This window comes from Lates calcarifer, linkage group LG14, assembly GCF_001640805.2.
Source record: "Lates calcarifer isolate ASB-BC8 linkage group LG14, TLL_Latcal_v3, whole genome shotgun sequence".
Lineage (NCBI taxonomy): Eukaryota > Metazoa > Chordata > Actinopteri > Centropomidae > Lates > Lates calcarifer.
Genome location: NC_066846.1, coordinates 7,669,212 through 7,691,098, shown reverse-complemented (window position 1 = coordinate 7,691,098; position 21,887 = coordinate 7,669,212). Strand labels below are relative to the sequence as shown.

Genomic DNA, 21,887 nt, shown 5'->3' with positions numbered 1-21,887 from the left:
GACTGTATAAGAGGTTAGCTTGTCTGTTATATCATCACCATGTAAAAAGAAAAAGAGGGTACTACCTCATGAACTGGCTGAAGGCTTTGTAGTTGGTGAGTTCCCTGTAGTCTTCCTCTGTGAAGGTATGGTCAACATCCTCCAGACCCCACTCCTTCGCCAGCTGGGCCGAGGTCTTCTGCTCTATTGGTTGCTGAGAAGAACGCACCAAACATCATGACTTGAACTAGGATAGACTCGCCAAAGACGACGTAAGATGCGTTTGAGTAATCGTGCTTTACCTTTGTTGTTTCTTCCTGACTGCTGTCTCGGTCCCCATCATCTTTTTTCTTCTTCTTTGTTTTCTTCTCCTTCCTTTCTTTATGTTTCTTCTTTTTCTTTTTCTCACCAGATCCATAGTCGCTGGCTACGCTGTCTGAGTTCTCACCGTAGTCTCTTTCTCTGTCCGAGTCTCTGTCTACATCACTGTCCTGAGGAGGAGACGAGAGAGGAGGATATTGACAAATAATGAAGATGGTGTAAAAGAGCCAGCAAAGTGAGAAAATCCAGAGCGTGACAGCTTTACAAACTTACAATCTTCTTGCGTTTTTTTGCTTTGACGGGTTTCCCCTCTTTATCCTTCTTCTTCGCCTCCTTCTTTTTCTTCGGTCTTCCTTTCTTCCTGCACGGGACCTCTCTGTCTGATATCTCTACCTCTTCGTCTACGGGGGAGGAGAGACGAGGGTTAAACAAAGCGTGAAAGGAAGACGGCTATCAGAATCAGATGAACAATAATCTTCTCAAAACACTTCCCAACAAGCCGGCTAATCCCCGCTGAACATAATTACACACAACAAAAGCCGCAAGATAGCAACTGTGGCTTCAGCGACCTCTGACCCTGTCTGAATTGTGACACATGCTAAATTAGATACAGTTTGTCGAAGGGCTGTAAGTAGATTTGACAGCTGGTGTTGCTGGTTCCATAGCATAGAGATAATTGGTTTATGGCAAAGCAAAAGTGTGACCAACACCTTTGTAAACAAAACATCTATGATGGGTTTTTTTGTTTGTTTGTTTGATTTTTTTTTTGCTGAAAAATAATCTAACAGAACAAAATCTGGTGTGATTATATATGAAAAACTTTTGATTTTAGAGAATACAAATGAGAAAAGAGGTTTTTAAAAAAATCCAACCTATGTTATCACAGAAGACTTTCAACTACTGTACATTTAAAATACATGAGGATATCTCTGCTTTCAGGGAAAAAATGGTGTGAAAATATCAGGCCAGTTGTGCAAAATCACAACTACAGGGAAAGCAATTTAACCTGCAACCTGACCTGGCATGGAGTAAAGAGAGAGGCACAGAAAGACACAGGGAGATAGCTGCAGCCTCAGCTTTAGACAAAATGCAGCAAAGCATTAAAGCATAACCAAAATATGGGCTGCGGTCTCCGCCGTGCAACGAGCCAGTTTGATAGGCTACATTTCGTCGGATTTTATTGTCTGCCAGCTTTTGTTGGTGCGCGCTCCCACCAGCAGCAGCAGCAGCAGCAACAGCACCCACCCCCCCTCACTCCCACCCCATACACACACACACACACCCCATACCCCCGCTTCCCGCGCGTATCCGTGCAGCGTGCCGCCGAACGAAGACACGCCGGGGGCGGCAGCAGCACGCACGCAGGGCTCGGTGATTCAGAGGCCGACACGGCGCGGACGGCGGCGCGGTGAACTGGAACGACTTTCTCTTCCCGCTCTGCTGTTTAACCGCACCGGGACCGTGACCACCTCTGTGACCGCTGCCAGAGGTCGTGAGGGGGTTACGGTCCTCGACGGGAAGCCCGACACTAATCTGTCTGGCACGGCATGGCGGCGGGTCCGGAGCCGAGCTAATTACACCTAAAAGACAATGCAATGATTCCTGTAATATTCACATAGGAAATTACACTTATGCCCCGTTTATGTTGTTTTAACCTCATATTTTCCTCCTTGTGACACCTGCGCTCTTACTTTTAAATATCTCTATCACATCTGCAGTGCATCCAACCCTAAACATCACTTGTTATTTTATTCTTCTTGTGAATGAACTGCAGTAGCGCGATTAACCAAGCCACTACTTTCTGCACATTTGAGTTTCACAGCAACGACCCCATGCAACTTCACTGTCACAGAAACTTCCAGAATGCCATATGCAATCAGTCAGTCATCTCTTTGACATGAGTACATAGTGCTGCTGCTGAGTGGAGCAGCTCCTGAGGCGAAAACACTCAGTTCTGTGGAGTTAAAATAGAGGATGAACATTCATTTATAAACGTGGGATGGGGCTAATTAGTGAGCAGGTATGCTAAGCTACCAGAGGGAGCTAAACAGTCACACCTCTCTGTCCTGTAAGTGAGCAGCATGCAGCAGCAGCAGTGTCCTATTTTGACCTGTCATAGCGACAAAAAGAGCAGAGAGGAGAGGGGGGGGGCAAGTTTCAGTCTCACGCCACGATTTCACACTATCACCCGGCTTTTATGTCTGCACAGCAAAGCGCATCACCTCCTCTCGAGATGGGTTATCAAATATATGTAGCCTCCGGGCCAGTTGGAGTCCATGTTTTTTTTTTTTTTTTTTTGCCATCCTCATATTTGCCGTGAGGCTTTTTTTACCCTTCAGGGCGACCTTATTACCCCCGCAGAACCGAGCTCAGTTAACATGTCGCGCCATGTCCAGGACGCTGTCAAAAAGAGGGGTTTTGAGGGGGGGGGACAAAACAAGCTGCAACTTTTCATGGTGGAGAAGTGAGCTTGCGACGAAAAGCAGCTGTGACAAGTTAGCTTAAACTTTGTTGGGATGTGCTGGAGGTGAAGAGGAAGTGGAGTAAGGGGGGTGGATATGGGCATACACAAAAACAGAGAAACACATCTGGCCGGTTGGGTATAAATATGTTTCATTTTTTGTTACAAACTGGACTGGAGTTTGTGTTTTCAAAGCGCGCTCTCGTCTTTTTTTAACAGCCTGTGTTGCAGCTGCAAGTATGACACCTACAGCAACATATAGATGCAATAACTGGAGAGTATAGAGCGGGTTTAGGTGGTTGAAAAATGTGCCTGTTTTTTTTTTCAAAAAAAATCACGACTATTAAGTATGTTTCTATTTTATATGCGCGCGCCCGATTCCTCGCTGGGCTCTACTGTACCGAGCTGGACCTGGAAGCAGCACCGACATGGGGGCACAAAACTGCGGCTTTCGGCTACTTCCAACATGCCCTTTCTCCGAATCTTTTGCGCTAGTAAGAGTGTTTTTTATTTCGTGTGCGCGCTCCCGACTTGTCCGCCAGTTTTCTTACTGTACCTGGCGCGGCTGGTGTTGCAGTTTCCCGAGGCGCCGCCGGCGAGTTTATGTCGCTTGCGTTCTCGTCTAGGTCTCCGTCGTCGTCTTCTTCATCAAAATCTCCTCCCTCGGAATTAACCACCATGCCCTCGTCTTCCTCACAGGACCGGAGAGGAGAGGACATTATATTCCTGTCATTGGATCCGTCCTTGTATTCAAAAAAGCGTATTCTTGCCCGAATATATGATATTTATTTAATATTCAAATCGGCACAGAAAAAAGTGGGGGGCGTTTTGGAATATTTTACACTAGGCAGAGCAACAAAGATGGCCGCCCTCTTATATTTATTTTTTAACAACCCCCCCAATAAGAAAAAATCCCCTTACATAAAAAATGGCTGACTATATTATTTCAGAACGCACCCCCCTCCTCCTTTCTCTATCTCTCTCCGTCTCTCTTTCTCTCTCCGCGCGCCCCCTCCCTCCTTAAAAACGTACACATTGTTACAAGAAAAAGGGGTGTGTGACTGCATGTAAGTTACATTGTTACTTGTTTGTTTCTTTTCTGTCTGTGCCCCCCCCTCCCTCCCTCCTTTTTTCCCCCCTCTCCCTCCCTCCCTCCCCAAGTCCGGATCAGTCACGAATCCGACAGACTTGCCTGGTGTCACTGTCACTTGCAAGATCACACGCAACAACTCTCGCTTTCTGCATTGCAGAGCCCGACACAAATCTATCAAATATGGCCACCTTACATTCTCCGGAGCCCCCACCGTTGTATAAAAAAATTATTTTGGAGCAGCAGCAGCGGGGTTGCGTGTGTGTGTGTGTGTGTGTGTATGTGTGCGTGTGTGTATGTGTGTGCGTATGTGTGTGTGTGTGTGTGTGAGTGCTGGGGAGGGATTGAGAGAGGGGGGTTGGGAAAATCTGCCGCAGCCATGCCCAGACTTACATCAGATTGTATTGCTTAAAAATTAACTACTTGTGGTGGGGATGAAAACAATTCCTAATATGCAAACTACATTTCCCCCTTTATAAACCACCATATTAAACAGCTCAAAGCACAAAATCCAGGTCTAACACAGAGGTTTAAAAACAAACAGCAGACATTTTCCTGAGCACTCACTGTAAAAAATCAGTCTCTGGTAAGCAGGAGGCTGAGTCAACTGGATGGCAGTAAGGCCATGGGAATCCCTAGACCCCAGCCAACCCTCAGTGGCTGCTCAGGGCACTTTTGTTTTGACAAAAGGAATTTTGATTTGCCTTTCACATTCAAACCTCACAACGAAATAGGGGTCAGACTGCAGAAAGTGTGGCACCACTATACGCTTAAAATAGGGAAAATGAGTTGGATCGCATTGAAACATCTGCGTCTGGTTTTATGCATTCAGCTAATTTTAGTCACTGTAAAAAGAAAAAAAAGCAACTGCAAAGCAATAATCACATTCCTCATAATGACTGAATTTATTTACTCAATGCAGCAGAGGTCCATTTTAAGAAGTAAGAAGCCTTTAATCCCATGAATATCTCATTAATATCTTTGGTTGCACTTGACTCTGCAGTTCTTAAGTATCTCATTCAATGTTAAAGTTAATTCTTAACCTTGAAAATAGTTAGACAAAAAAAAACAAACCCTCTACTTATGAGCTGTTTTAGGAGGTTTTAGGGGCATGTAACAGCTGTGAGTGCAGAGAAGAAGACCATGAAATGTGGTTGAAAGCTCAGGAAAAAGCTGGTCAATGAGCCTTGTGTTAATATTTTATGTACTGGTCAGCACATGCCGAGGTCAGCGGGCCTTTTTCCTAAAATACATTTGGACATGTCACAGTAAGAAAAGCACAGGTGTAACTAATAAAATGGTGAATTCCATTTTGCTGCTTCGGTTTGAGGATCTTGTTTTTTTTTGTTCATGCGTGACTCACTCCCACACAGTCATGGCCGACTGGTTAACTTGAAAAGAACAGAGCAGTCGATAATGATATTAGTAACACCTGCGCTTTTCCTACAACGGCAGATGAAAACGTCTGCGGTGGAGAAGAGGCCTGTTGTTGAGGTAGAGAATAGCGCACAGGGTGAAGAGGTCAAGTGCTGCGTGTCCTTCATTTTGCTTACAGGTGCAGCTTAAAGTTATCTATTGTAAAAAAAAAAAACTTAGTGCCTCTTTCAAAAATATGGCTGTTTAATTCTGTGGATTTATGAACATTTCTTATTCCCTGTGAAAAATAAGGTGTTAAATACTGAAGTTTAGGTTTGTACGGACACACATTATACGTTTAGGCATAAACTGTTAATAAGAGGCTGAACTTGCTGCTACTGTGGCAAGTTCTGTCCATTAATTTATAAGATATTTCTGCAATTAAAATCCTATTGCAAGAAAATGTTATTTAAGTATACTTAAGAATAAGCATGGCTGAAACCTTATCTATCCAGGTGACATGTTGGATTTATGGTTTAAGGTATTTCTGTCTTATCAGACATGAAACAGGGAACAGAGCCGTGACAGAAGGTGAGAGCCTCGATTGAACCTGTTACATCTTGAGCACATGGCCGACCGCCCAGGCCTGCCGCGGCTGCCGCCACCACAACACCATGTAAAGCATGACTTTTGTTTTCTGTCCTCCCCGTGCTCTGTCTGTCTGTGTGGAACTCTGTCAGCTGCGGCTTTCACACCAATAACCGGATAGCATGTAAACAAGCATTTCAATTATGCTTCATCTGCTGTGTGCTCTCTGCTCTCTGCTGCAACAGGTGCCTGAGCCGCTCTAGCTCGGCTTCCCCCGCGCCCACAGACGAGAGGAGAGGAATTTGCTAGTGCCTGATCCAACGGCCACATCTGCCAAGAGAAGGGACGGTGCAATGCAAGACACACACGGGGAGGAGATGTGTGTGTATCTGTGCAGTGAAAGTGCATCTGAGTGTGTGACTGGAGCCCCCCCACTAAGCCCCTGGCCACTGAGGTGTCTGTTGTTGCCAGATTAGGTGGCTGGCGAGATGGCTGTGGTGTATGTGTGTGTGTGTGTTTCTCTGTGCATTTGTGGTGTGTGTGTCTGTGTGTGTTTGTGTGTAGTTTATATACCCTCACCCTGTGTGTGTGAGGTGTTTGTAGCCATGACTGTGCATGTGTCTCACTATGCATCTACATTCAAAAAAAAGGGGGGGGGGGGGGGGGTGAAACTGGCCAGGACTCTCATGTGCTGGAGGCCCTGACACACTGCACTACTGTGCTGTTGCTGTGACTACCCCCGCCCTCTTCCTTGCCCCTCCAAACACCCTCCCCGTGTCCGTTTGGCAGGGAGACATGTCGAGGATGAGAGGGAAAAGCGCCTCCCTTGAGTGCAGCGCTTGAGCTAACCCAGATTTTATGCAGTGTGACACACAGAGGAGAGGCACCGACTCATGTGCTCCGTTCAGAGCTGAGCTGTCTGAACCGTGGCGACCCAGAGAGCAGATAATGCTTAAATAACACTCAAGCAGTGGGGGCTATGGAGAAAAAAGTTTGCTTAACATATCCCAACAAAGTGCTTTAAGTGAAAGTCTGGCCTATCCTTGTGTTTAGTCTTGCATGAGTCACTTAATAGTCCAATTATGGGTCTTTTTCCCTTTCAGACTTCTGAAGGAGTTTCATTTAGTGTTTCAGCTGATGCATAAAACCTTCCTCAAACCTCACTAATTAAAGTTCATCCATATAGAGAAATTAAAGTGCAAAAAGGCAGTTAGATTCACTCAAAGTCACAGAAAGACAGCGGCCATTTACAGACATCTTTAAGGTTCTGTTTATCCCACTGAAAACATGTGTAGTGTCCATAAACAGTGTAGTCTTTGCTGTTTTTTGTTGTACGTTACTGGATAATTTACTGTTCCTGTGGCCCTCAAAAATTATTCAAATCAACTAGTCATAACAGTAAGGGGTCACACTGCTTTGTTTCAAGAGGTCACACTCCAATTTTCATTCTTTTATATGTCTCGTTGCCTCACACGAGGTCAGCAAAACAAACAAAATGGATGCAGTCCAATATATTGTAAGTGTATGCGTTGTGGAATGGTATTTACCTCGATCTGTAGCTCCTGTGATGTCAAGATGTTAGTCTGTAACCAAAGCTGTACCACCATTCACCATTCATCCCTCCACTGGAGCTTTCCAACATCACAGGCCCGGTCAGTTCGGGGGCAAGAATAGAGAAGGTATGAACAAAACCTCCTGTGAAGATCATGTAGGTTTGAGCCTGAAGAGAGAAGATGTCAAACGCACATGGGTGAATCAGGACTGTGGCTAAAACATGACTGGTGTATTTCCCTGCTCAAGATCCACATTCTATTTCACTTTATATTCACTTTGTGAATTACACCATGACCATTAAGATCAAGTGTCAACACACACAGCACACACAGAGTCGAAATATGTACATCTATATTATATTGCTTAAATGCATTTTAATCATTATAAAGTTAAACATCTTTCCTTAGATCTGTGTGTGTTTTGGGCTGTTTGACATCACAGAGTTTCACCCTCGTATCTTGTCTAAACTTGTCTTATCTTATCCTTTCTTGCCTTTCTCAGGAATGACACCCACATATTGTCATCTGAGTAACTATTGAACATTTCAGTTTCTTCTGGCAGTAGGAAAAACAAAAGAACTATATATATCTATATATCTATATCTATATATAACTTTTTTTTAATCAAGAAACAGAGATAAGGATTAGTCACACACCCAGAACAAAGGCTGCACGTAAAAACAGTTGGGAAGGAAACAAATACAGCACAATAGAAACTTTGTTTTTGTTTTTAACTTTGGTATTTTCCACTGTATTATTTTTGGTAATAACTATACTGGGTATCATTATCTAAAATGAGAATGTGTTACTTTAAAAAGTAGAAACAACAAAATCTGTCTCTTACAAATAACAAGTTGAATTTTCAATAATTAAAATGCACACTCAAGGTTCGTGTTGCTACAGTGCCACTTGGTCTGATATGACTATTGGCTTTGTTAGATAAAGCTGGGGAGGTATTGTTGTGTTTACCTGACACCCATAACACACACTGGACATGCAATACAGACACAAGCAGTTATGATATGGAGCAAATAAAACTCCAGCTTTTCTGGACAATTAATGTGTGCTGATAAGCAGTACTGTAGTGTTTCCTGATGTATCTGGTGTCTTGGCTTAATTAAACATTTCAATAATTTTATCACAAAAGTAATACAAGAAGTATGTTGATGACTTTAAAGCAAGTGAATCGGGAGAATATTTGGACGTGACAGGAAATTCAATGCGTCATTGTCTAATTATTACCACCTGTGGCCGCTGTTCAGCAAATGTTACAGCTTAAATATATATACTGTATATAAAGCATAAATATATTCTGGCATTCTCAGGATTTGCGTGAAAACAAAACATTATAATTATTTTTTCCCCCAAAATATGCGTATGTAGATAACGGTTGTCCGAAAGTTGTGACAAATTTAGCTTTAACGACGCTAGTGTCAGGTGTGAAAATGTACCTGCTTCTTACATTTAATAACGTTCCTTTCCGTTGCTTTGTTACCTCTTCATTCGTCTGTAATTTGTTATCGTTGTGGTGGTTTACTTAATTTTAAAATTTCACCCTGAACATGAACGTTAATTAGCCCGTCGTTCCCTTTAAAAACAACTGGATGCCGAGCTTCCGGTTTTGCTGGTCCGTCAGAAAAATCCCTCCGTGAGCAAATGTAGTGGAGGAAGAAGAGGGTATGGCGACAATGATTGAGGAAAATGGTCCTTCGAGTCATGTATGTATTTAGAGAAATAAGTTAGTAGTTTACATGATCGTTTGTGTTGTTTCACGTATCATACTTGAGAGAAAAACCGTTTACTTGACACATATTTCATCATTATCAAGGCTTCGGTTATAACTTAACGTTAGCCGGTGGCTAACGAATTAGCTTGTACAACTGTTAAATATATGTGGCGATAGCCTGGATTTACCAGAGAATACCTACACGCATAGCCTTAGCATTTAAATATGTAAATAAATAGTTTTCACTCAGAATATAGTTTTCCGAGCATATTTATCAGTAAAATGTGTTTATTCGATGCTAGCCTGACAGCAAATCCAGATGTGTTTTAGAAATTGTTGTTAGTCTGCAATAAAAATCTAATTTTCTGTATTATCAGAGCATAAAGAAATGTGGAAATATTGCTCAGTGAGTCTGACCAGAAGAAAAGACGCCCAGTATATTGATTCTTCAGTAATATTCAACAAAAAACCTCATGCAACTCTTGGTATTTGTTAATTGTAAGCAGCAAGTGTACAAAGAGTGTTACCTCTCTGTCCACACGCAGGAGCAGCCTGAAGTGTCCTCATCCTCCCAGGCTCGGCAGAAACTCGAGGGGCTGCTTAACAAGAACATGAGGATCCGCATGACAGACGGACGGACTCTGGTGGGGCTTTTTCTCTGCACAGACCGGGACTGCAACGTCATCCTCGGCTCGGCTCAGGAATTCCTTAAATCCACAGGTCGATAAGTTATTTCCATCAACTAATGAGCATCCAGTAAATCTAATTCTAAACACTCTCAAAACTATGGAAAAATTAAGACATAGAGCAATGTTTTTCATCTTTTAAAATGACCTCATTACTAAGTACCATAGGGATACAATTATTCATTTTCATATGTTAAATATGAAAATATAAAATCATATGCAGATGACTTTCTATACTCACTGTGTATAAAATACAGAAACATGAATGAATGAAAAATGTTAAATTTAAAAATGACCATTTCAAAAGGATCTACATTTGAGATTCAGAATCATTTCCCCAGAACCCCTGTCTTACCTGGATAATTCAACTGAATTGTCTTTTTATCTTCCTCTGTCTTCAGACACGTTCTCTCAGGGTGAACCCAGAGTCCTGGGCCTGGCCATGATCCCCGGTCACCACGTGGTGTCCATCGAGGTGGAGGCAGACAGTCTGGATGACACACAAGGATTCGGGGGGAACCACTGACGAAGCCCTGCCTGTTCGGACGACACTCGGCCTTCACGTGACTGACTGTCATGGAGCCAGATGTGAGGCTGCAGCTGAGCCTGGAGAAGAAACTGACATCTTCACTGGGAGCATTTTATCAGCTGCTCGGCACCCACAGATACAGAACTCCTCTGTCAGTATTCTGGATTTAACCAAGTCCCTCCATGCTTGTAGAGGGGTCATTCGCAGTGACAGCTGTGCAGTACAGCATGCGTGTATGATGAGATGTGGGCAAACAGCAGCTACCTGGATGTGTGTGGAAATGGTGTTTCATGGTGTGTACGGTAAACATCTTTGTTATAGTGTGTTTTAAAAATAAATCACTGTATTTGAGGCTTTGTGTCAACGTGTGTTTTACAGAACATTAAGTTTAGCACAAAATGGGTTGTTTCAGTATTTTAATACACTTGAGCATGTCAGCTGATTGTTTGGCAACAGAAAAATTGGTGCCTCTAACAACAGTAAACCCTAAAAAGAAAACCCGGAAACAAAACAGTCCCACTCGAGTCGATTTAAATACAAAGAGCCCGTCATATTGATTCACACAGTCGAGCAGTAGGTAGGATTCAAAGCAGTTACAGTCACCGTTTCCTTAAGCTGTTATTGACAAAATAATTTAATGTGTGCTCAAAAAACATCAAATCCTATGAAGAATGTCTTCTTAGCTTATGGTTAAACTGTTGTGTATCTTGCATGGCAGAAAAGTTGAGCCTTGTTTAAATGTAATGGTTTAGTTTACAGTTTGTGCCTCAGTGCAACCTGATGGGCAGATATAATCCCAGTACTTTTCATGACACAGTATGCTTCAAGTTTTCAAGCTCCAACTCAGTATAACATTCGACAAGTGTGCTTTTTTTTCTTTTCTTTTTTTAGACCTTTTTATATATGAAGCTATCAGATAGCCATTGAAGACACACTTGGTTTGTGAAGAGTCTTTGAGGGGCTTTTTGAAAACTTGCAGTAACATTTCAGGAGCGGAGAACATGTGGAGTGTTTTTTTTTTTTTCAAACAAAGGGTAAAAGTGCAAGTTCTCAAAGACATGCTTTGAAATGAGAGAGAGAAATACTACAGCTCTTGACTCAGTTATCAGTTCCCATGCTTTTGTCCTGTGAGTTTCAACCAACTCTTCAAATTTGGTTACATCTATAATGTTTGCGGTCAGATACATAGTCTGTTGAAAATGTACTATTTTCACTCAAATGCAGAATTCACACATTATTCCAATTAGAAAACTGTACAAAACCAATGGTTATTTAAAGCAAATCCAAAAACGATCACAGAGCGACTACACTGATTTAAGATCCATAGGATTTCAAAACTTTTACACCCACAAGTTTCATGTAATAGTGCTTAAGTCTCACCTATTTACCAATAATGTAGAAGCGCTCAACAACACATGTCTCTTGATGTGATTAAATACAAAGATTTTGGTTCTCTAGTGTAGAGATGTTTCGACATGGTCAGAAATATAAACTGAGATCAGAAAACATGTAATTCCTTTAAAAAATACTGCAACCAACTGACTGAGCGTCTTCTATGAAATATCCAAGCAAGAGCTACTGCATTAAAAAACATGGAGTCCCTCTGTAAAGTTTCATAAAATGGCACGAAGAAAGAAATGAGTAATCGGAGCTGACATCCCCCCCAAAAAAGAAAAAGTCCAATAATGACTTGCTTTCAACCATCACCTCCATCCCTAAGGATCTGAAATGTTGACACAAGACTTCATTTTCTTCAACCAGAGCGACAAGTTCGACAGTGACCACAGCTAGGTCCTTCGTTTTTGTGGTAAGAAGTCCTGTTTTTTCACTAAAAAGCTCAATCCTCTGCTGTCCACACACAGCATGAAAAAATCACAAATGGTTCAAGTAACCCACAAAACTGTGTCCAAGCTGAAGCACAAGTTCTGGAGGAAGACGTCTCCATTAATCGCCCCCTACAATGCCCCATCCATCCGAAAATCTCCCCACCCCACCCCCGTGTTCGTACAGTCCTCCTGGTTTGTCTAGTTGTACTGGAACTTGAAGTGGAAGCTGCCGCCAGACTCAAAGGGGTTGAAGTGAAAAGGCCATCCCTGCTGTCCTCCACCTCCTCCTTGCTGGTTTTCCGGGTCCAGGGGATCCTCACCGGCATCAAACTTCTGCCTCATTTCTGGTGAGATGACGGGAAGGACAGAGGCACAAATTTAAGACAGTGAAAGTTAAAATCGTAATTTAACGCAACATATATAAACAGGAGTCTGTCAAATACACAGTTCTGATTGGAGCCCAACCAATATGGATTTTAAGGAGGAAAAAAAAATCAGATATTCTTTACAGTTGTATCACAGTGTATTGTAAACACTGGAGTCAGGAGCGCACTCTGGTGGACAAACTACATGATGACACTGTTTCTAAATTACCCCCAGCATCTTTTTATGCATTACGTTCTGTAAAAAAAGTTTCCATATCAGCACATATCAGACACAAATAATATGCCAATACCAATATAAATCTGTGATAGGTCAATATAATAGGCCGAATGATAAATTAGTCTGGCTCTTTACCTGATAGAAATTTACTACTATTAAAAATAAAACAACCTCCTTCCATTTTCTTGAACAGACGACTACCTAGAAACACTCTGGCACACTTGTCATTTTTATACTTAGGGTTTTGTGCAAATTAAACAAATATAACAAGCGAATTGGTGAGATCCAAAAGTGCTGGTAGTGTACTTTGTGTATTCTCTGCACAGAGCCAGGCAAGCTAATCCAAGCTAACCAGCTGCTGACTGACATCAGTGTGGTAATGATCTACTCAACTGAACCTGCTCATTTGTTGAAACTCACTCTTAGTAAGTGTCTAGCTAGATTCCTGAAATTAAAATGCAGCAGCTGTCAGGTATATACTGTATGTAACCACGTTAGCTCCTCACCTGGGTCAGTGAGGACTTCTTTAGCTGACGCAATGTCAATAAATTTCTTTTCCGCTTCCTTCTTCTCTGCCTCGGACTGGAAGTTGTCCGGATGCCACTGCTGTGCCAGCTTCCTGTACGCCTTGATGATCTCCTGCTTGTTGGCATTCCTGAGGAAAGCAAAGCTAGTCAGTGCGATTTGCTCTGTGATCTATAGTGACTGGATTTGTTGTTTGAGGTCAATCCGGAGGAAGCAAACACGGTCTGTAGCAAAGCTGAGTGGTTACCTGTTGACACCGAGGATCTTGTAGTAATCCCTCTTCCGAGAGATTTTGAGCAGCTTCTGGGCTCGTTCCAGTCCCTCTCTGATATCGTTGCTGTCGCTATCAAACTCTCTTGCCTCCTGGTAGTCCTCCACCGCTGAAACAAAATTATAAAGGGTTAAAAAAGCATTTGTCTACCACACATTTGCTCTGATAGTATCGAGATAATGCTAAATTTGGATTTAAAAGCACTTCTATTTTCAGTCCTGGTTTGTTTTCTTTTCATAAAACAATGAGATCCCAAGAATAGCAAGACACCTGTATGTAACGAACATCTACATGACATCAGTCAAGTTTTACCTGGTTTTATTTTGAAAGGGTGAATATGGTGAATATGGAACAGCTGCTAAAATGGACTCATGCAATCCAACATCTTTCTTTATAGAAGTGTGTATAGTCTGAAAATGAAAGGCATTCACTATGTCTGCTCTGCTTCCTGCTGAACCGGTCTTTTAGGAACTGGGCTTTAGATGGTAACAAAAACTCTTTAGATGCAAACCAGTTTTCTGCAGTTTATTGTCATTGAGAAGGATCAGGCCTATTACCTTTCTCGTAGTCCTGGTTGAGGATGTACGCCTCGGCTCGGTCTCGGAGGATGTTGGCGTTGCGGGGGGTTCTCTGATGGGCCTCTGAGCACATGTCTATCGCCTCCAGAGCCGACTTTATCTAGTATGTCCAAGAAGCACAACACGTTTTAGCAGAAAAACTACCACTAAACATAACTAAGGGATCATTTAGCATAAAGAAAACTGGCCATTGCAACTCCAGAGCTTTAAAATGTACAGACAATGGTTCTCAATCTGTCACTCACCTTGACGAGGCAGAAGCAGATCCTCTCTTTGGCCAGGTTGGTGTAGTGTGCGACATTAGGCTCCGTTTTCATCACTGATTCATACTTATCAATGGCTTCCTGATACCTAATAGTAGGTGGAGAATACGTCAAAGGGGGTGAATTCATGAACTTAACTTTTAAGTGTGGATTTATATAGCTGTTTTATAGAGTGTCAGGAAACAAAAAAAAAAAGATGCTGAGAGAGCAGATATGACGAGCAACATGCAAATCAGTAATAAGATTTGAATGTCTATTTCAGTACAGTATGTGCCCTGACACATCAAACCATCAGCACAAGCATCTGCAAATGTCAGATATCCTAAGAAGATCATCATTTGGTGCACATGTCTTGCAGGAGTGCTGACCTCTCCTCCTGAATGAGCTCCTCTGCTGAGTCCAGCTGCTTGCTGAGTTTTTTCACCTGCTTGTAGTGGCTGAAACACTCCTTGTCATCCTGGTCGAGCTTCAGACACTCTCGGATGTGACTGTGCACAGAGGGATGGATAGATAGTTGGAGGGCGGACAAGTATATTTTGACCAAAAACAAATTCTGAGCATCAAGACTGCGCTGATGATGAAAATTAGCTGTTTTGCATGACTCTGCTGAGTAAGTCAGCGCATCTTGTTTATTCCAATGACAAAGCTCACTTGAGCGACTCGTGGTGTTCTCCGAGGCTGTAGTGCAGCATGCTGAGCTTCAGGAAGGCGGCGCGGTTGTCGTTGCGCAGCCTCGTTGTCGGCGTCAGATCCTGGATGGCTTTCTGCGGATCACCCATCCGGATGTAGCACTCGGCGCGAAGCTCTCGCGACTCTGGATCCCAGGGAGAGATCTGAGGAAAGATGGCAACTTTTATAAATAGTGAGCAAGAATGTGCAGACTAATTTACAGCAAAGATAAGAAGGTTTTCCCTGCTATTAAACAGTTTGAGATCCTCTCTGGAGGCCCCAGCTTCAGAGCCGACACACACCTCTATGACTCTCTCCAGCACAGTGATGGTAGCGCTGTAGTCCCCTTGGTGGTACATGGCATGAGCCTCCTCCTGCAGCTCCTCCAGCTCGTTTGCTTTCATCAGCTGGTTGTGAGCTTCCTCGTGGTCTGGAGAGCGCTGCAGCTGAAAAAAACAGGTAATTTCACCTTTAACGACATATATTATTCTGGCAAGACATCAATGGATAGAAGCAGTGATTTGGGATTGCAAAAGGAGCGGCATATCTTTGAACTTACCACTGCTTCAAAGTCCTCCTTGGCCTCCTGTGTGTTGCCCTGCTTTAACAGGATATTCCCTCTCTGCAGCCTGGCCTGCAAATGATGGGATGGGATGACAAGAAGAGGTGGTGTGAAAGAGGGAATCAGATACCCAGGGGACAGAGAGAAATAGGAGAACGTGGACACAAAATAAGGAGATGTAAACAACATTCTTGAGATTGATAATGAACAGGTGAACTTACAGCTAAAAAGTCTGGCTTGAGCTGGATGGCTCTGGTCAGGTCTGGCAGGGCAGATTTGGATTTTCCCATGGCCAGGAACACAGCAGCTCGCTTGTAGTAGGTCAGGTAATTCTTAGAGTCTCCCTCTGGAAAACATCAAGAACATTTTCAATTTCTATTTTGTCAAAGTACCAAACATCAGATTTCAAACTACTAATATTGATTTTGCAGCAAGTATGGGTAAAAACAAGCAACAATAAACAAGTATTAGATTAAGAATGCAAACCACTGGTGAGAATATAAATGTGTGTGTGTAACCTTACCCACAGCAGAGTGGTAGTGGGACAAGGCCTCAGCCAGCTGACCGGCTGCCAAAAGTTTGCGGCCCATCTCCAAGTGGTGCTCGATCTCGACATGAGTTGCCCCCAAGACACCTGTAACATAAAACTGTGCTTGAGCCTCGCTGGAAATACATCACTGACAAAGAGCGGGCGACAAAACTGTCACAGCTGACTGTGATGCACTTTAACTTTGTCTCTCTGTCTGTCAGGCTTTTAAAGATTTAAACGTCTCTTCACATTACGAGTCTGGCATCAGCAAAATTACAAATTTATGAAAAGGACACACAAACTATCAAAGAGGTTGGGAGCTGCACCTGCTAAACCGTAATTCTGTTTTCACATGCTCCGTGTCAATAACTCAAAACACAATCACCTCACACTCAAGTAGTTGGACCAATCTGAAGTACATTTCAAACTATTAAACATTATTTAACAGCCAGTTCCACCAGTTTGTGAGCGAGACATGTCTTAAATAAGATATTTAAAATAAGACAGAGGTCTAGACATGGCTACTTTCATACAAGCTCTGACAGCCAAGTCTATTCTGAATCAAGTATCCTAGCAGGAGCGAGGAACAGAGGCTCTGACTGCACCTCAAACTGACTCTCAACGTTATGAAAGTACATTTTGGGCTGTAGGTTGATGAATCTATTTATATTACATCTGATAAGAGTTGAGAAATAATGAATCATACTGCAAGAGGATACCAGAGATTGTGAGAGATCTCTAGTTGAGTCATTGTTCGAAATCAGTAGCAAATCATTGAGTAAGATCACTTTATTTTAGGATCAAAATGATGATGAAGTACAGTTATTTGTCAGGTATTTCATTTGCTTGAAATACGCAGAGATGGTGCATCTCAAGGAGTTCATCATCAATTGAAAAAATTAAAATTTCCAAGAGAATGAATTGAATTATTAAATATATATATTGACAGCACAATACAACACAGCATTCTCAGTATATGGTATGATTTTGTCAAGGCTTAAATGTCAAGCCAACTGACAAAATCATCTAAAAATCTGATAATCGATTATTTAACTATATACTGATTAATTTTTATTTCTGTTTAATGTATAAACAGAAATAAAAAATTTGAAATGCAAGTGGTATTGATTCCTGGTGGCAGGAAAGGGGCCCAAAACAGAAACTGTGGCTCATGGTTATGGCCGTCACTACACGCAGTGTACTTCAGTATTTTTTTACTAATAATAAACACCTTGTAAAGCTGTTACGTTAAGCTTTAACTGCCTAAATTGTTCCTAAATTAGAAGACGATGAGGCAGTGACTTTTATTTTGGAGGGGTGGGCCATAATGTAACCTATGTAAGCTAAGATTCCGTCACAGTTTGGGAAAGTTTTAACGGCTAGAAGCAACAAACAGGCTGGAAACCTCTAGAGGCGTCGATACTAGTGTTTGAAGAGGTTTTTAAAACTTGTTTTTCTGAAGGAAAAGCCGGTCTTACCGTCTAGCTGGATGTCCAGGATGACACACAGCAGTGACAGGGAGCACAGGACCCCGCTGAGTCCGGTCCGCCGACACGACTCCATTTCTGAACCCAGTCACTCTCTGACACCGGAACCTGCGAACTTAACGGCTCTGCTTTCACGTCGAGTGGAAACACCGATTTGTTTCATTGAAACGGTGATTATCGTTGTTAAATCCCCGTCGTTTCTCTCCGAGACACCGAAGGAGCAGCAACGATGGTGTATTTACGATCCCGGTGTGACAGTATTCCGTGTGGAAATGAGATACACCGCTGAAAGGTTCCTCCCTCTAAAAAAAAAAATTTCCGCCTGAAACGGGGAAAAACGGACTTTATATTAACTTAAAACACGTTAACGTAACATGGCGATAGATAAGTTACACAGCAGACGACCTGGACACTTTGTAAACGAAACCTTTAGTCGCCCCCTCCCTTTCTGCCCTACATTGCGGTGGTTGGTCCACACAGCGCACATCCGCGTTCGTCTAGAAACGTGGGCCGCTCTCATTGGAGACGCTATTTTAACTCTGATGGCACTCCCATGATATCTGTGCATGGTCCAGGCAGACAGGCTGTCAGGAAGCCTCTCCTCAGGGCATGAAATCAATCACTGTGGTAACTTATTGCAGAGTTTTTAAAAGTATATTTGCAGATAAACAGTCTTATTTTGTAGCAAATCTAAATGGTAGATTAAGTTGTGATTTCATGGTTTGATCTCTGAATAATCTGAATTATATAATAACATTATATACCTGCAATAATTTACTTTGCAATTGATTGTACAAAAAAGAATAACTTTATTTGCTACAGGAGCACAAAGTATAATGGAAATGTTAAGCATAACACATTTTATTGTGTGCAATTGTTAAAAAAAGAAAAAAAAACAACAAAACAAAACAAAAACTGACCATCAAAACAAAGAAAACTTGCCCTCCACTTTCTACGACAGGTACTATCTATAAAACTGTACAAAACAACACACATATATATCTGGATCATCACACTTTTGACCTGCCCCTTGCAAATATCTAGACGTGTGTATGCAGATCATCACATTATTGAATTTCTATCAAAATAAGAGACTGTATGTGAATGTATTCGTGCTAACATCACCACAGGAACATAAATAAAATCACTGTAAGCATATAGTATGGTTGTGCATTGAAACAATGGTAGCTCAGCTTTGTACAGCTTTTACAACATTGATGTAATCATCTCAATGTTATCATTTTCACAGGATACACACTTGATATTGTGGTTATATACAGTTCAGTGGTGTGTTACTGCCATGAGATTAGATGAATCTTTAGCTTTCTACACAGTCATGGACAAAAAAAAAAAGCTTCATCTGAGGTGTAAAAACTGAACACTAGGACATCAACAAAAACTGAGGTGATGAAAAAGTTTTACCCCAGCATTTGTAAGAGATTTGATCGAAATGGTTCTGTTTCCACAGCCTGCTCAAACATACGCATTTCGGCCATAAGTGCTGGCAGCCACGCTTCTGGTCGGAGCCACTCCAGAATATACAGTTCCCCTGGTTTGATAAGGCAGAGGGCTGCAAAAAAAAGAAAACGTCAGTGACACAGGGTAGATATCTAAAGCAGCTAAGTGGAATTCAGCCATCACTGATTGTATTATCCATGTTTACCACTGTGATATGTCAAAATGTCATCCATTAAAAGATCATGTTTCACAATAAAAGTATGAGAAGACCATGTTCTGTTTTGAATAAGTTTATCTCTGTTGAATTCTTGTGAAACTCTTAAGTAGTTTTCAGCCTTCAGCACTGTGTATTTGCTGCTTGTTTTATCATACCACTGGGGGGCGCCAAACTCAGACATTTTCATATCTTAAATACTGTATGTGGCTTTAACCTGCCCGACACCTCTATGCTTCATTTCTGACCCCTAACCTAGCGTTTTCTCATATCAAACTGCTCCACCCTCAATTTAACTTTATCCCCCGCAGATTTGTATGTGTGTCTGTGACTGTTACAGCTGTTTAAAAAGTAGGACACAGGTAAGAGGACTATAACTAATCAATCACCACATGCCTCTGATTTATATTGTAGTCACCCAACCCTTTTTGATATCACACTTGATTGCAATTTTATCAATATCATAAACACGTGTGTTTCGATGGGTGGGAATCATCAAGAAGGTCAGGTTCTCTGTTTGTTTGTGTTCTGTTTTTTACTTTTTTATGAACAGTTTTCAAGGTTCTCTCAGTTTCTCCTTTGACAATTTAATGAATTTTTATTACAAATCTTAAGTTCACTCCTACATTTAAGAGATTTTAACTAGAGAGTCATGCCAGTGATTAAAAAGCAGTTAATTGCATTTAATAACAAAAAAATCTTCCAAGCAGTCCTCTCAGCTCTGTACCAAAGTGACATGTTGCATTATTATTTAGCAGACAGAGACAGAGAGGGATCAAAGAGTTCAAACTGAACTTACTATTTTTCCTCTGTGCCCATTTTGCAGGAGCAGGTGAGACAGGCTCCTCCTGCGATGGCGAGCACAGCCGAGCACCAGCCGATGTAAAGCCCCTCTCCTATTTCGTACCTGCAATGCACAGCAGAGAGCAGTCAGCCGACGCTCATGTGAGCTTCAAGTGAAGCGTTAATAGTCATCACTTTCCTGCCCTCATACCTCCCCCACCCCCACGGCCACTTTCTTACCTTATCCCAGGGTAGAAAGGGTCAAAGAATTCCTGAGTGATATTGAAGGCGTACCAGGACACTGAGACCATTGTGCACACACCTTTTGATAGAAAATACAACAAATATTATTGTTTAATCAGAGAGAAGGAGTGTGGAAACTGTCAGGTGTGTTTTACAGAGGTAACAGGAGGACATTTGAATGACTGATTTGAATGAGCAGTAAAACATGATCATGATTTATCACCCCTTTGGAACTGTTCCTTTATCTCCTGAATTTACAGGGTAGTGTATTAGGAGGTCATTATTATCAAAGTAGAGCAGACATTTTCTTGACTTTGGACTCAATCTTGCTGATTTTCATAATTCTTTTTTTTTTTTTTTACCTTGCAGTATGAATAAGACTCCAGCGGTTCCAGCAATCCTCCCTTTGAGAACATAGTTTTCGCCTCCCGCCTTTGAACACTGTACTCCTATCAGGGCCGCCACCAGTCCAAAGGTGCCCAACACTATCGATGTGATCATCAAGGCACGAGACGCCTGGATGTAACCTGGAGATGGTGCGGAGATAAACAAACAGCCACTGAATTCACCATTTTTTACCTGCCATCTGCCTTTCTCCAAGGACCTTTAAAATGTTGAAATAGTCCTTTAACAGGTGCTCGTTAATGCATTATCTACTTTTTTCAGTTTTAAAAAAGTTTCTTGCATCAGAATTTTTAAAAATCTTAAACTGTACTATAAAAATTACTTATTGCCATTAGATGATTTTTTTAAATCAACATACCACTCAAAGCGAGCAGTGAGGGGAACTCTCTGCAGTTGTGAACCCCGGTCGAATCCGTCGCACATGACATCCACAAGTTTTCATAGATGGTGGAGGTGGTGATGACGTTCCCGTCCACGGTGGAGGTCCTCCAGTAACGGTTCGGCAGGGCGATCCCCACCATCACCCATCCGATGAACCCCAGAATCAAAGCCACAACTTCCACAATTGGATCCATTCCGCCTCCTTGGCCCGGCAGTCAAACAGAAGTGTATCCAGATTTCAGATGTTTATAAATGAAGTTAAAAGTTGTTATAAAAGGAGTCAGAACGTGTGGCTTTGGTGAGTGTGTGAGAGTGTGTGTTGTCCGTTCTGCCACTGTGAGATGTGTTCAGCTCAGCAGATATGTATAATGATTTATATGACTTGCCTTCTCTCCTCCCCCCTCTCACGCACACACACACACACACATGCATACACACACTCTGTCTTCTTCTTCTTTTTTCTTTCCTTTTTTTTTTTTTTTTTTTTGCATTTTACACCCCTGAAACTGAACAGGTGTTTATCGGCTCACTCTCAGGGTCCAATGGTCATGTGTTGCTCTTAATGACACTACACTGTGTATGTTTTCAGGTATGTTTATTGACCATATTCAACCACTTTTCCTTATGTTTTTCAGTTTTTTTCATTCAAAACTCGCAGAAAACTAATCACATTTGAACTGCTTTATGAGCAGATTTTAAAAATCAAAAATCAATCAAACTTTATTAGTAAATATGAAAAAAAAAGTGTTTTTTTGGGATGGAGCTTTCTGAAAAATATTGATATTTGCTCATTTATACCCC

At 41.9% G+C, this 21,887-nt stretch overlaps 4 protein-coding genes across 4 annotated transcripts in view; 1 reads left to right on the top strand and 3 right to left on the bottom strand.

The window, feature by feature from the left end:
- The window catches only part of chd3 (chromodomain helicase DNA binding protein 3), a 39,065-nt gene extending 35,186 nt beyond the window's left edge, over positions 1 to 3,879 (bottom strand). Inside the window, 4 exon segments of the mRNA XM_018704275.2 lie at positions 66 to 193; positions 282 to 470; positions 574 to 701; positions 3,318 to 3,879. Of these exon segments, the coding sequence (XP_018559791.1) occupies positions 66 to 193; positions 282 to 470; positions 574 to 701; positions 3,318 to 3,480 (608 nt within the window). The 5' untranslated portion in view covers positions 3,481 to 3,879.
- Positions 3,880 to 8,941: 5,062 nt separating this feature from the next.
- On the top strand, positions 8,942 to 10,641 carry naa38 (N-alpha-acetyltransferase 38, NatC auxiliary subunit). The gene is made up of 3 exons (XM_018704309.2): positions 8,942 to 9,066; positions 9,620 to 9,794; positions 10,162 to 10,641. Exons 1-3 carry the CDS (start codon positions 9,028 to 9,030, stop codon positions 10,284 to 10,286), a joined length of 339 nt encoding a protein of 112 aa, XP_018559825.1. The 5' UTR covers positions 8,942 to 9,027; the 3' UTR covers positions 10,287 to 10,641.
- A 47-nt stretch (positions 10,642 to 10,688) lies between these two features.
- Positions 10,689 to 17,743, bottom strand: dnajc3b (DnaJ (Hsp40) homolog, subfamily C, member 3b). The gene is made up of 12 exons (XM_018704287.2): positions 17,594 to 17,743; positions 16,110 to 16,220; positions 15,808 to 15,932; positions 15,584 to 15,658; positions 15,327 to 15,470; positions 15,007 to 15,188; positions 14,724 to 14,843; positions 14,338 to 14,443; positions 14,072 to 14,192; positions 13,491 to 13,623; positions 13,225 to 13,373; positions 10,689 to 12,459 (listed from the first exon to the last, which is right to left on the bottom strand). The coding sequence occupies exons 1-12, from the start codon at positions 17,676 to 17,678 to the stop codon at positions 12,314 to 12,316; spliced, it is 1,497 nt and encodes a 498-aa protein (XP_018559803.1). The 5' UTR covers positions 17,679 to 17,743; the 3' UTR covers positions 10,689 to 12,313.
- On the bottom strand, positions 17,663 to 21,465 carry cldn15a (claudin 15a). Its single transcript, XM_018704296.2, has 5 exons — positions 21,064 to 21,465; positions 20,663 to 20,827; positions 20,298 to 20,379; positions 20,074 to 20,181; positions 17,663 to 19,172 (listed from the first exon to the last, which is right to left on the bottom strand). The coding sequence occupies exons 1-5, from the start codon at positions 21,278 to 21,280 to the stop codon at positions 19,076 to 19,078; spliced, it is 669 nt and encodes a 222-aa protein (XP_018559812.1). The 5' UTR covers positions 21,281 to 21,465; the 3' UTR covers positions 17,663 to 19,075.
- Positions 21,466 to 21,887: the final 422 nt, after the last annotated feature.

Bases quoted from the DNA above. Each gene is read 5' to 3' on its own strand.
- naa38 (XM_018704309.2), top strand. From the start codon at position 9,028: ATGGCGACAATGATTGAGGAAAATGGTCCTTCGAGTCAT. The intron at 9,067-9,619 runs GTATGTATTTAG...GTCCACACGCAG, and splicing joins AAAATGGTCCTTCGAGTCAT to GAGCAGCCTGAAGTGTCCTC. The intron at 9,795-10,161 runs GTCGATAAGTTA...CTCTGTCTTCAG, and splicing joins GGAATTCCTTAAATCCACAG to ACACGTTCTCTCAGGGTGAA.
- cldn15a (XM_018704296.2), bottom strand. From the start codon at position 21,280: ATGGATCCAATTGTGGAAGTTGTGGCTTTGATTCTGGGGTTCATCGGA. The intron at 20,828-21,063 runs GTATGTTGATTT...CACCATCTCCAG, and splicing joins CTCACTGCTCGCTTTGAGTG to GTTACATCCAGGCGTCTCGT. The intron at 20,380-20,662 runs GTAAAAAAAAAA...TTCTATCAAAAG, and splicing joins AGTCTTATTCATACTGCAAG to GTGTGTGCACAATGGTCTCA.
- dnajc3b (XM_018704287.2), bottom strand. From the start codon at position 17,678: ATGGAGTCGTGTCGGCGGACCGGACTCAGCGGGGTCCTGTGCTCCCTG. The intron at 15,659-15,807 runs GTAAGTTCACCT...CATCATTTGCAG, and splicing joins TCAAGCCAGACTTTTTAGCT to GCCAGGCTGCAGAGAGGGAA. The intron at 14,444-14,723 runs GTCAGCACTCCT...ACCTACTATTAG, and splicing joins GAGCTCATTCAGGAGGAGAG to GTATCAGGAAGCCATTGATA.